The 13,085-nt window shown below is 39.4% G+C and overlaps 3 protein-coding genes and 1 long non-coding RNA gene across 4 annotated transcripts; 3 read left to right on the top strand and 1 right to left on the bottom strand.

Moving 5' to 3' along the window:
* The first annotated feature begins 220 nt into the window (after positions 1-220).
* On the top strand, positions 221-3,055 carry LOC112172628 (zingipain-2). The gene is made up of 5 exons (XM_024310030.2): positions 221-684; positions 1,292-1,530; positions 1,810-1,950; positions 2,044-2,484; positions 2,787-3,055. Exons 1-5 carry the CDS (start codon positions 282-284, stop codon positions 2,874-2,876), a joined length of 1,314 nt encoding a protein of 437 aa, XP_024165798.1. The 5' UTR covers positions 221-281; the 3' UTR covers positions 2,877-3,055.
* Positions 3,056-3,860: 805 nt separating this feature from the next.
* LOC112173436 (cysteine proteinase COT44) lies at positions 3,861-6,914 on the top strand. The gene is made up of 5 exons (XM_024311055.2): positions 3,861-4,607; positions 5,153-5,391; positions 5,512-5,652; positions 5,744-6,151; positions 6,510-6,914. The coding sequence occupies exons 1-5, from the start codon at positions 4,205-4,207 to the stop codon at positions 6,768-6,770; spliced, it is 1,452 nt and encodes a 483-aa protein (XP_024166823.1). The 5' UTR covers positions 3,861-4,204; the 3' UTR covers positions 6,771-6,914.
* A 1,105-nt stretch (positions 6,915-8,019) lies between these two features.
* LOC112171738 (nucleolin-like) lies at positions 8,020-9,255 on the bottom strand. The gene is made up of 4 exons (XM_024308875.1): positions 9,251-9,255; positions 8,516-9,053; positions 8,350-8,422; positions 8,020-8,177 (listed from the first exon to the last, which is right to left on the bottom strand). Exons 1-4 carry the CDS (start codon positions 9,253-9,255, stop codon positions 8,020-8,022), a joined length of 774 nt encoding a protein of 257 aa, XP_024164643.1.
* A 1,365-nt stretch (positions 9,256-10,620) lies between these two features.
* On the top strand, positions 10,621-13,085 carry LOC121050148. The gene is made up of 3 exons (XR_005802113.1): positions 10,621-11,068; positions 11,183-11,289; positions 12,470-13,085. It is a non-coding gene; the product is annotated as an uncharacterized LOC121050148 (long non-coding RNA).

Here is a 13,085-nt window from a genome sequence, read left to right as displayed (position 1 = left end):
CAGTTGGTGGAGCAAGTGGGCAATTTTTAGCCTAAAATCGGGTAAATGATCATTTTCCCTAAAAAATTTGCACTTGGTCCAAGTATATCATTATTCAGTACAAGCTTCCCATTTCTAAATGGGGGAAATAAGGAAAAATCAACCTTACTATTACCATTCAATGTCCAGTTTTTACTGGTCAGCGTCAGACCCTTCTTGGCCAATCATACAGTTCCTCTATATTTCTAGGCGCACCAGTACAACGAACACCACCTCAAAAACCAAACCTCCCTCCACACAAAATGAACCCTTTGTTGCTTTGTCTTCTAACTCTTCTTCTTGTCTCCCATCCTTGCCTTTCTTCTTCTTCTTCATCTGAACTGTTTGAAGCTTGGTGCAAACAGTATGGCAAGTCATACTCTTCAGAACAAGAAAAGCTCTACAGGCTTAGTGTGTTTGAGCAAAATCTTGCCTTCATTACTCAACACAATGATTTGGGCAATTCTTCTTACACCCTTTCTCTTAATTCATTTTCTGATCTTGCCCACCACGAGTTTAAGGCCTCTCTGTTAGGATTTTCGCCTACGTTTCTCAGACTAAACCGGAAATCAGACCCAAAACCCAGTGCGGTTCGTGATGTTCCTTCTTCGATTGATTGGAGGAAGAATGGAGCTGTGAGCAATGTTAAAGATCAAGGCAGTTGTGGTATGTTGGTTTTTCTTCTCAATCTTTACACTTTTCTGCTCTCTTTGTATAATTTACCAGATTGAAGATCTTGTCTTTTTGTTCATTATTAGCTTTTAAATTTTGTTAATGAATCTGGGATTTGTTGGAGACTTTGCATATTGCTTTTCTGAATCATTGGCTCATTACTCAACTGACTCGGCCCGAGAAATGTGAAACTAAGGTAGCCGTGTTAATGTGTTAAAATGTTTGATTGCCTGCTTCAACCTACTGCGGCTTATCTAATTGCATCAAGTCGATTGAGGTTTCTGCACTATAAGAAATGATAAAGCAAGAAGCTTTTCAACTCGAATTGTTTGTATGTCAATTCTAAATGGAGGTGTTTGTTGGTGCTATTAATGAAGTAAGGATGTTTGCAAAATTGCATCTATTCTGAATTCTTGAAGTGTAGATGCTTTGTCGTTTACTGCATTTCTAGTGCTCATTCTCAGTCGGATCATTACGCAAACGTTGGACAATTATAATACGGAACATATTTGTTAAGTGTCTTTTTAAGGGTCATTGCAGTAATGTTATATTAGGGGCACGTATTCCCTTGAATATTGAAACAATTTCAATATCTGTACAGGTGCTTGTTGGTCCTTTTCAGCAACTGGTGCCATTGAAGGTATCAACAAGATTGTCACTGGATCGCTTGTCAGCCTCTCCGAACAAGAGTTGATTGATTGTGACAGAGTTTATCCAAATAGCGGCTGTGATGGTGGACTGATGGACGATGCATTTCAGTTTATCATAGATAACAATGGGATTGACACTGAGGAGGATTACCCGTATCGAGGTGTGGATGGCACTTGCAATAAGCAAAAGGTATTTACTTCTTTGTCTTCCTCCATAGTACTCTCTATACAATCAACTGTGCGGTATTCAACTTCACAATCCAGGACTTTTACCATTGCACAAGACAATGTCACTAATCATGTTTCCATGGGGATCGTTGTCCCATATTGTTTGGTCGATTAATGTAGTATAAGTAAACTTTATATAGTATATTGGACCATCTCATCCAATGTACTTCATTGTGTACTTTAGCACGTTTTAGTATTATGTTCTGTTTTCTTATGCTGCTAATTTACATTCACATTTCAGTTGAAGCGGCATGTTGTGACAATTGATGGCTATACTGATGTGCCCGCAAATGATGAGGAACAACTCCTACAGGCTGTGGCAAGGCAACCTGTGAGTGTAGGTATAGCTGGCAGTGGCAGGGAATTTCAGTTCTACTCAAAGGTTTGTCTCAATGATCTAAACCCTATGACGTTAGATTCACCAACTGTTGATCATTATGTCTATTAATAACTCGTTTATTTATTTGTGTGACAGGGGATTTTTGCTGGTCCTTGTTCAACTTCTTTGGATCATGCTGTATTAATTGTAGGTTATGGTTCAGAAAATGGGGTGAACTATTGGATTGTAAAGAATTCATGGGGTAAGAACTGGGGAATGAATGGCTATATTCACATGCTGCGTGATCATAGCAATTCCAAAGGGGTCTGCGGAATCAACATGTTGGCTTCATATCCAACAAAGACTGGGGAAAACCCTCCTTTTCCCCCGCCTTCCCCTCCTCCAGGTCCAACTAAATGTGATATCTTTTCCAAGTGTGGAGTTGGGGAAACCTGCTGCTGTGCAAAGAAGTTTTTTGGAATATGCCTTTCTTGGAGATGCTGCGAGCTAGCCTCTGCTGTTTGCTGTCAGGATCGACTTCACTGTTGCCCCCATGATTATCCTATTTGTGATACAGAGAGGAACTTCTGCCTCCAGGTTTGTATGAGTCTTTCTTTTATTTAACTTAATATGAAGCTTGGTTTTTTTTATTTCTTGTTTGTTGTAGAGTCAAATTGATGTTTTCTGAAAACTGCATTCAGTGCATTGCTTGTTACCGCACTTCAAATATCATTATAGGTCCTTCTTTTATTGAACTCGGTTTAGTTCATCAATTAATCTTTGCACAATGCTTCATCCACAAACTCAGAGATTTGCTTTCCATATTATACACACTTGCATTATCATTGTAACCTTAAAATGTATAATGTAAGGGTAATAAAGCTGTGATGTGGTTGCAGGCTAACGGGAATTTAACAATGAAAGCAAATGAGAGTAGAGGCAGTTTGGGAAAGTCAAGCCGATCGAAAGCAAAGTTGTTCTATTGGTAATGACCAAAGGTATGTCATATTTGTTGTCAGCAGATGAGACTATTCTTCTGTATATAACTCGGAAACAAAATAGTCCTGTTGTAAGCGCACCAAATTCAATGTTAAAATATTTCGTTGATCATGTAATGTCTTCAACTCAACGTATATGAATAAAATTAAAAGTATCTCTGTCCTATCAAGTATTTGTATCATGGAAGACTTGTAATGGTTCGTGTCTGAGAAGTGCAAAGTGAGACTGTGAGATGCCGAATGAGTCTAGTTTCTCCTTCATATTCACGCTTTTGTTACGAGAAGTTGCTATGCAAGGTTACAAAGATCGGGGGCTTACACTTCAGAAAAGATCAGCCCACGTCACGACTAGAGTTATTTTACGAGCTAGAGAATGCATTTCGAAAGTCGAAAATTGCTTCAACTTCTCAATCAAAATAGAAGAAATAAGAAACTAGGACCATCTTTGCTTGTTGGTGTGCTTTGTAAACGACATTCATTGCCCAATGTAGTGAGAAGTATTATTTTCTGATCTCAGAGTCGAAAATTGTTTCATTTCGTCACTAAAGTCTCCCACATTTCCCAATTTTTATCCTTTGATTTTTTAAATAGACAACTAAATTGGTTTCAATTACTTTATTAATCAAACATTTGAAAAAAATAAAAAACAAAAAACTTGGAAACGAAGCTAAGCCAAAATGTATTCTATACCTATGCCGACGACTTTTTAGGGGCAAGGTCACCTTTGTTTAATGATTTTTCGTCGAAAATGTGTTCTAATACATATGACAACGATTTTTCGTTATCAAATGTGTTCTATAATACTTATGGCAACGACATTTCATTGGCGAATGTGTTGTATGCTTATGCTGACGACTTCAATGTTCTATACATGGAAAAAAAAACAAAAAAATTGGGAGGCACCAAGCCAACGATTTGTTCGTCGGCAGATGGGTTTTATAAATGTTATCTTTTTTCACTTTTGTTTCTCCCTCCCTCTTCATATCCGAAAGAAATAGGACTAAAACTGTTACTCCTCTCCGGCACCGGAATCTCAATTCAGTGAAATTCACAATGTCTTCTTCTACAACGTCGCCGTTCCACCAGTGCCTGCAGCCCTCATCCAAAACTGCTCCCAAACCAAAACGACGTCGAATAAATCTTCTCTCTCTATATCTTCCCGCCCAAAATCTTGGATAACGGAACCGGTTAATTCCGACTGTATAACCACCAAGAACCCTCATTTCCCAAAACCCTTCAAGGAAATTGTTCATACAATCCAAAGTTTGCTTCTTTCTCCATAATTCCGATCTCCACAAAAACCCCCAAAACCCTCCAGCATGAACTCCTCCTTGCTTTTCTTGACTCTTCTAACTCTTCTTTTCGTCTCTAACCCATCTTCTTCTTCTTCTTCAACCCAAGTGTTTGAAGCTTGGTGCAAAGAGTATGGCAAGTCATACTCTTCAGAACTAGAAGAGCTTTACAGGCGCAGTGTGTTTGAGCAAAACCTTGCCTTGATTACCCAACACAACGAAATGGCTTTTTCTTATACCCTTTCCCTGAATTCGTTTTCTGATATGACCCAAAATGAGTTCAGGGCCTCTCGCTTAGGCTTCAGGCCTATATTTCTCGCTATTGAGCACAATGCAGAGAAGAAATCCAGTGTGGCTAGTGATGTTCCTTCTTCAATGGATTGGAGGGAGAAAGGGGCTGTGACTAGTGTTAAAGATCAAGGGGATTGTGGTATGTTGGTTCTTCTTCTCAATCTTTACAAATTTCAGTTCTTGATTGTAGATTGTATGTGAGGCTAAAGATGCTGTCTTTATTAGCGTTTTGCTTTGGTTTTCTTGTTTCTTGGTGATTTTAAGTTTGCCTGAATTTGGGTTTGTTAATGATCTTGGAGCTTTTACAGTTTTTCTTGAATAATTGGCTCATTCCACAGCTCAGTTAGCTTATGTTAGCACCAAGAATTGAGAAGTTGAGGCAAATTAGTGAGCCATGGCATTAGGCTTGATTGCCTTCTTCGATCTAATCTGGCTGGTTTGATTGCATCAGGTCACTTTAAGTTACTTACTTATCATCTGAGTTTTGTGCTATTGTGGAGAGATGGTTGCATTAAACCATTAACCAATCAACGTATTGCTTGCAATGTCTGTGTGTCATTCTTGGTGCTCATTGTCAGTATAAGTGTCTTCTTGAGTCATTGCATGGTACTGGTGTCAGTATAATAACCGAGTATTACTCTCTTAATTAACAATTCAGAGAAATTCTTGTTTTGGACTGTCTAGGTTCTTCTTGGGCATTCTCGGCTATTGGTGCCATCGAAGGTATCAACAAGATTGTGACTGGGTCACTTATCAGCCTCTCTGAACAAGAGTTGATGGATTGTAACAAAGGTCTCACAACTAGAGGCTGCAGCGGCGGACAAGTGGCCAGTGCATTTCAATTTGTCATGAAAAACAAGGGAATTGACACAGATATGGACTACCCGTATCAAGCTTGGGATATGGACTGCAATCAGGAAAAGGTATCTACTTCTTTCACTTCCAGCTGCCTCCACCCTCAATTACTTAATTACTGTACTTAATGTTTCTTATAAGTATCATGCTTTGATTTCTTATACTTTCTAATTTGACTTTTATTTTAGGTAAATAGGCGTGTTGTGACGATTGATTCTTTTAAATATGTGCCCCTATATGATGAGGAACAACTACTACAAGCTGTGGCAAGGCAACCTGTGAGTGCAAGTATCGCTGCCAGTAGCTTTGCTTTTCAGTTCTACTCAAAGGTTTGTGTTAATGGTCTTAACTAAATGACATTAAATTTATTGATATTCATCAGATGTGTCAAGTTAGCTCATTCATTTATATGCGTGATAGGGGATTGTCACTGGTTCATGTTCGACTTTGTTGGATCATGCTGTATTAATCGTAGGTTATGGTTCAGAAAATGGAGTGGATTATTGGATTTTAAAGAATTCATGGGGCAAACGTTGGGGAATGGATGGCTATATGTATCTGCAACGTGATCATGGAAATCACAAAGGGCTCTGTGGTATCAACATGTTTGCTTTATATCCAATAAAGACTGGTGCAAATCCTCCTCCGCCAGGTCCTGTGAATTGTGATAGTAATGGAGGGGAAACCTGCTGTTGTTGGATGTGGTTTCGTGGAACATGCCGTTCTTGGACATGTTGTGACAACTTTGGTGTCTGTTGTGAGGATCTCATTCACTGTTGCCCCCCTGAGTATCCAATTTGTGATACAGAAAGGAAATTGTGCTTACAGGTTCGTAACAACTGTTACTTTTTCAAGTTAGAAAGAACTATGAAGCTTGATTTCTATTAGTCTTTTGTTTGTTCTGGAAACTGACGTGACATCTTATTCCCATTGTGTGTTAAATCACCCTACGACATAGATTCGTCTATTATTACAGTCGAATTAGTCCACAAAGCTTTTTTATACAAACTCTATTACTCGCTGGTCATTGAGGTTTTGAGATTACTGTTTACATTCTCCATGGTGTAGTTTATTCCTTTGCTAAAATGAAACTACCATCTACATTTGCTTCCTTCAAGTCTTGAGCTATTTTTCTGAGTTTAAAGTTTCAAACTAACATAGAATAATGGATATGATGTGGTTGCAGGCTTATGGGAACTTAACAATGAAAGTGCATGAGAGTAGAAGCAGTGCTAGGAAGTTGGGTACGAGCAATGTTGCTCGGAAGTTGGGTACAGGCAGTGTTGCTGGGAAGTCATGGCAACCACGACTACAGCCTTTCTTTATTGGGGATTGGCCTATACCGATCCCTCCTAGCCCTGTTCAAGTAATACTGACGAACAATGTGTCATACTTCTTGCCAGGGAATAATTCTTCTGCTGATCGATCCAAATCGATTCAGTTTTAAATTTTTCATACTCTATGTAATGACGTGTTAGGAAACACATTGTTCAATAGAATTGAATAAGTTGATTTGCAGCATTACTGTAAAGTGTAGAGTATGAGATCACCATACTGTAAAACTGAGAAGCAGATTACGTCTACAGTTTCATGCTTGCTAAGTAAGATTAGAACGTGTTGCTAATCTGCGCATTATTGAGAACGTTTTGCTCATTCTGATATTCTGTCAAACTATTATTAATGCCTCATTAAAGATTGATCCTTGAACAAGAAATTGCCAAGAGAACCAACGCGAATAATATGGAACAAATGCTGGTATCCAAAACTAAACCACTAGACGTACAGGAGCCAAAGCCACACTAGAACTTCTATCCAAACAATTTCCAAAACCCAACAAACATTTCATCCCCCTCGGAGTTGTGCTTCGATTTTTTATCCCGCTTTTTGCTTCTGAAAAACAATCAAAGTTTTCATGAACACAGAAAGGAGGAAACTTTGGTTGTTCACCTAGTTTGAACTCCCCCTCCAAAGTTCTCATTAGCACCAGAGTTTTCATCATCACGAGCTCAGGTCATGTTGGCAGCAGATTTGTAGCTAGGGCTTCTTCTGTTTTAGTACGCTACTTAGCTCTCACAATCACAAACATGTCACAATCTTAGTACTAGCTCCACTCTTTCAGAGACAGTACTGTTTTCTTTAACATACAAAACAAGATGTTTTCTTTGCAAAACGAAAGTTCAACATGTTCTCTTCTTTAAAATACAAAGGATTATTATCATAAATGATACCTGAACTTATCCTTCATCTTATCGATGGTACTTGAACTTTAATTAGCAAATTACCACTAACTACACTTTTTATCCAATATTTACCATTAACAGGCCTTTTTTTTATATTTCCCTTGCGGTACTGTTCATGACCCATGCGGTCATTTTCCTACCAATTTTTTGAATTGTTCTGTTAGTGAGAAATTGCAAAAATAACCTCGACTGATTTCTAATGGTAGCACTGACCCTCAGTAGTGTACTGACCCTCAGTAGTGTATTGATCCTCAGTAACACTCAACAATAAATATATTTCAGAGATCGCATTATGAAAAAAGAATATCTCTACATTCCATCTTTGTTTTTCTTAGAAACAACTCATTTATTTAATAATTCCAAAAACTATTTGTACATATTACAATATGAAACTTGGACACTATCATTTATCTCTGGCTTTGCTGCTTCTGCATACAAGCAGTAGTGTACTGAGGATTAGTAGTATGTCACCCCCAGCAGTATACTAACCCCAGTAGTATACTGACCCCCAGTAGTATACTGACCCTCAGTAGTGTACTGATTCGCATTAGTGTACTGATCCGCAGTAGTGTACTGGCCCCGAGTAGTGTACTCATCCCCGTCCTCATATAGTACTGTAATTAACGAAGCAAAGCACAATCAAACTAGCTAAATTCATAATTTCCCAGCAATAACAAACAAAAAATAAAAGCATGAAATGATCCACATTAGACATTACTCCACCCAATACATGTGATCTGCCTCATATCACCCTAAACCTTAAGCATCAAATTCAGTTACACAAACCAAATACCTGGCACACAGGCTGGCCCAGTCGCTCGGGGTACTCCACCGCCCCAGCTCTCAGAGCTCCGGTAACCTGAGAAACGTAAATCCGACTAGTAAAATAGAAAATAAAACAACAAATAGGACCAGATCTGAAAATTTTCAACCGGAAAGTACTGAAAGCTACTTTAACAAATAAGGAAAATAAAGGCAAGATTCGGCTAATTATCTCATCCTCGCCCTCACTGTCGTCGTCATCTCCCTCGCAGTCGTCGTCGCCTCCTTCAGCGTCTTCCTCGTCTTCTTCGTCATCCTCATCGTCCTCATCATCTATTGACTGAACCGGAGGGCCACCGGAGGATTGTACGACCTCCTGGACATCGTCGTCGTCATCTTCATCGTCATCGTTCTCATCGTCGTTGTCATCCGCGTCGTCGTCGTCATCCCTGTCGTCGTCGTCGTCATCCTCGTCATCGTCGCCGTCCTCTTCCTCGTCTTCGAGGCCTTCGGAGGAGTCAGAGTCGGAGGACTCCGAAATGGACTCGTACTGCTCCAATTGCTCGGCAGTCAAAGGCTTCACTTCTCCGCCTGGGTCTCGCGCTTCCTCGCCGGATTCAGAGCCTTGCTTGGCAGGATTCGCAGCCTCCCTTCGCCGGATTCGCAGCCTCCCTTCGCCGGATTCGCAGCCTCCCTTAGCCGGTTGCTTCGCCGGCTCGATCCGCCAGCTGCTTCATCCCCTACCTTCGTCGGAGCCCTAGATCGATTTAGGGAGGATTTGGATTTTGGGATGGTTTCAATTTTGGAACCGTTCTGATTTTGGGAGAAATGGGTTATGTGAGTCTCAGTGGCATGTTTCGTAATTTTCTTAATTTTTGAGTGTTTTTTCTAAAAATGGGCTGACAGCCTGTTTCAGCTATCTGACCGCATGGGCTATTGGTTTTGGAGTCTGCTATTGGTAAATAATAGTGTTATTTTGTAGTTATTGGTAAAAAGCTCAACTTTAATTTTGATCACAACTAGTACCTGAACTTTTCGATTTCATTTTAAATTGTACCTATCACTAACTTCTGTTAAAAATTGACATGTGCCTAACATGTGATTCATTTTTTTTAGGATAAATTTGTAAATTTTTTTTTTTGGAATATCACTTATTTTCAGTTTTTCACTTATATTATGGCCATAAAAAAATTAGATTATCAAAAAGAAAAACTTTCAACATCAATTAAAAATGGGAGTTTCTATTCATACCTCCAAAATTGTCATTCGGACCTCCCTCGTTTTTCAAGTAGTAGTTGACTTTGTCAACTCATGTCAAATTACCAATAAAGACACAAAAGAGAGAAAGAAAAAAAAACTTCTTACCTCTACGTACTGTAGTAGTCTCTAATTAGAAAAAACTTTCTCCTCCAACGTAAACCCTGAAATATACATCGGCAAATGTTATTTATGTTGTTGTCAAAATTTTATGAACTTTGTGATCGATCACCCATCAATGGAAATAAGTTTCTTATGAAAAAAGAGTTTCCGTTATGAAACTGATAGAAAATAAGGAAGCAAAAAATTGTCAAACCATTACCAAGAATGATGGTGGAAAGAAGATTTGACGAGGGGGCGGGGGGGCGGGGGGGGGGGGGGGGGGTTAGAAAGAGTCATTGTATGTAGACCCCGTGAAATTCCGAACGTCACTTTTTGACCGGAAAATTTTTCGCGACCTTTGTTTGGCCAAAGACTTTTGGAAATAGTTTGGGCTTGGGCCTTGGGCCCGAGAATAACGTAAGGTTAGAGTCCAAAATTTACTCTGGACACCCAACAAATTGGTATGCTAGTGAACCTAGCCCAATAAGTTAGTCGACCTTTGACCCAAACCTCTTCCTTGATCCAATATGGTTGTAGCTCATAATGACATATTTGCATAATTTTGAAATATACTTGTGCGTGCGTTTACGATTTTCTTATTTTACCTTTCTTAATAATTGGCGAAATTTCTGCTCGCCTTACCCGAAGCTTACTCGTCAAGCATCTCACCGACTTTCAAAAGCACAATTTATTTACTCCTTATGTTTTTCAAACTCGAGCAAAACTCCGACAAAACTTGCTTGCCATTTTTCTATCTAAAAATAAGTTTTGTGAGACCCGATACTTATTTGGCATTGTCAACACTTTAATTTGAGTTTTCTTGTATTTACTTATTTTACTTTTATTTTCCCCATCATTTTGGTTTTTACCACCTTATTTTTTACCCCAAATTTATCTGCCCAAGCTGAGCCTTCTCCTTCACACGCAAAGCTCAGCTTTTCCTCTTTCCTTGTTCACGTCAGAGTTGGGCAGAGAGAAAGGGAGCCTCGTTCAGCTCTTCCCCTCCACGTTTCCATCATGCAAAGGGCAACTCCTCCAAGAACATCATCTCAGACCTTCAAAAGAGAGAACCCAGGCCATAAATCGCCATTCACCCTTCTCTTCTCACCTTTCCTCTCGTCCCTGGACACATCAGTCTGTTTACGAGCCCCAAAACGCCTAGTTAGAGACCTCCGATCAAAAAACTTTCTTCACCAAAGTTGTTCATCTATGTCTCCTCTATCTAGCCTCAAAATTTCAGCTCCATTGGAGTCGATTTGAGTCCTGTACACCCCTCGAAGCGGAAGCTGTTCTGAAACGAGCCTGTTCCGGATTTCTGCTTGAATTCCCTCTCTTGCTTCACTCGAATCCCTCACATCTTACTGGAGACTGATACAAACACTTGGTAAGATTCTGGAACCATCAAGTTCCCCTTTCTTTCTTCAGTTTTTAGGCTCAATACGTTCAAAACAACTATCCCACATATTGAGAAGTTTCTGTTGCACTTTGCATGTTCGAGATTGAGCGAACTTCTTGGCCTGCGGTTGGACTCGATCCAACCAGCTCCCTCAGCTCTCTTTCCTGTTGAAATCCTCAAGAGAAACTCCCCTTTTTTATTAGTCTTTGGTGAGTATCATCTTTTCCATAAAACTCTATGTATTTTTGGTTGTTATTACGAATTCTTGAAGAGTATGAACTTGTCACTGCTGTTGTTGGTATCTTGCTGCCTTAATTTTGATTTGTCATCCATTCTAATGTCTAGGGATTCTGCTAGGTCATGGCTACCCCTTGAGTATTAGAATCGTATTTGGTTCAAAGGTTATTTGTTGTTTGTAGCTGTCCAAATATCATGTTTCAATGCATTATGTCATCGAGCTACAACACCTGCCCATATACTATTAGAAAGTAACCTGAGCTATAGATCATTAGGAGCATTAGACATGCCTCTTAAGTGTGTTGGATTTGTGCTAGAACATGGTTATTTAGAACATTGAAATCATGCTTGATCATAGAGTTTATTTGTGTTATTGTTGTCCAAACACCATGTCTTCAAAACATCATGTTAGTGAGCTACAAGACCTTCCCCTTATAGTATTGAAGGGTGACTGAGACTTTAAGCTTTTAGAAGCTTTAGATACTTTCTATAGGTGTCTTAGAGTCTACTTAACCAGCCATTTTGGGTACCAAAAGAGCTTTACACAAAAGAACCAGTTTCTGCAGATTTTCAGTTTTCAGTAAAATCTGACCCGGTTGCATTCATTTCAAAACTGGAGCTAAACAGTTGAGAATTTGGGGTCAGTTTCTTCTAGAGAAATATATTAGACACATATATGAACATTCCAGAATTTGAATCACCCCAAAATAATTTTTCTAGAATTAGTTATGCAATTTTGAAATAGGGGGACAGAAGCTTGTATTTCTGGAAAGAATCTGCACATTGTTTTACTTCAGCCTTTAAAACCTTTACCCTTTGTTTGGTTTCACTTGAAATTCAATAACCATTTCAATCTTACTGAGTTGATTGTCAAGCCATCCTTCTTTCAAAATTTCTCAAGAGTTTACCTCAAGTATTTTGAACAATTCCGTGACCCTTGACAGCTCCTTTAAAACTCTGTTTTCAGTTTTAAGCAACTTGTCTTTTAAAAAGTGTTCTTACCCCCTCTTCCTAACAACAAACCCCTTATTGGAACCCAAATGGTCTGGTTATTAGTTAGTAATTAGGTTAAAGGAAATGTTTTCTTCGGAGAGTTATGTGAGTGAATAGCTAGCCTAGTTTATCGTGATTAATGTCACTTATTTGGTCTAGGCTTGATATCTTGGTAGGATCTTGTGAAGTGGTGGTTGCTACAAGGTTGCATTGAGGCCAAGTGCTGCAAGAGAAAGCTCGAGTTCCAGGTAGGGGATGCCTTTAACTCTATCTATGCTTTTCTTGCATATACTATGTTTTATATGAGGCCTCTTGCATGTTTTGGAAATTATCTATTTTTACAACTTGAAATGGTTTGCGTGGATTGGATTGATGTGTTGGCAATTGATGGGGATGTAAGGAGAGGTCAGTTCCTCCTTGAGCCACCGGTGGTGGGCAGTGTGCACCATGCCCTTGATTATTGTTATCTCCCCTTTGTCTCTAGCCTTGTGATTATTGAATTACGAAAAGTGATTGGCTAGATGGACGGTTGTGATGGAAGTGTGAAAGATGATCAATTGCCGTGGGATTGTAGTTACGTGGTGACGATCACGTGGAAGCGCAAACCGGTTTTTATCTACTTCTTTTATTCAAAACGATAACTCATGTTTTTAAACTTAGATATGGGGGCGGGCATGGGCAATGACTGGATGTAGGAGCCTAACCCCTACTTTAGTTTGTTTTGCAGGCTGTTGTTGTCGAAGCTTGGGTACGGAGGATAATCCTTGGAGGACAC

This window comes from Rosa chinensis, chromosome 6 (assembly GCF_002994745.2).
Source record: "Rosa chinensis cultivar Old Blush chromosome 6, RchiOBHm-V2, whole genome shotgun sequence".
Classification (NCBI taxonomy): Eukaryota; Viridiplantae; Streptophyta; class Magnoliopsida; order Rosales; family Rosaceae; genus Rosa; species Rosa chinensis.
Note: the sequence above shows the minus strand (reverse complement) of the source record. Positions and strands in the feature narration are given on the sequence as shown.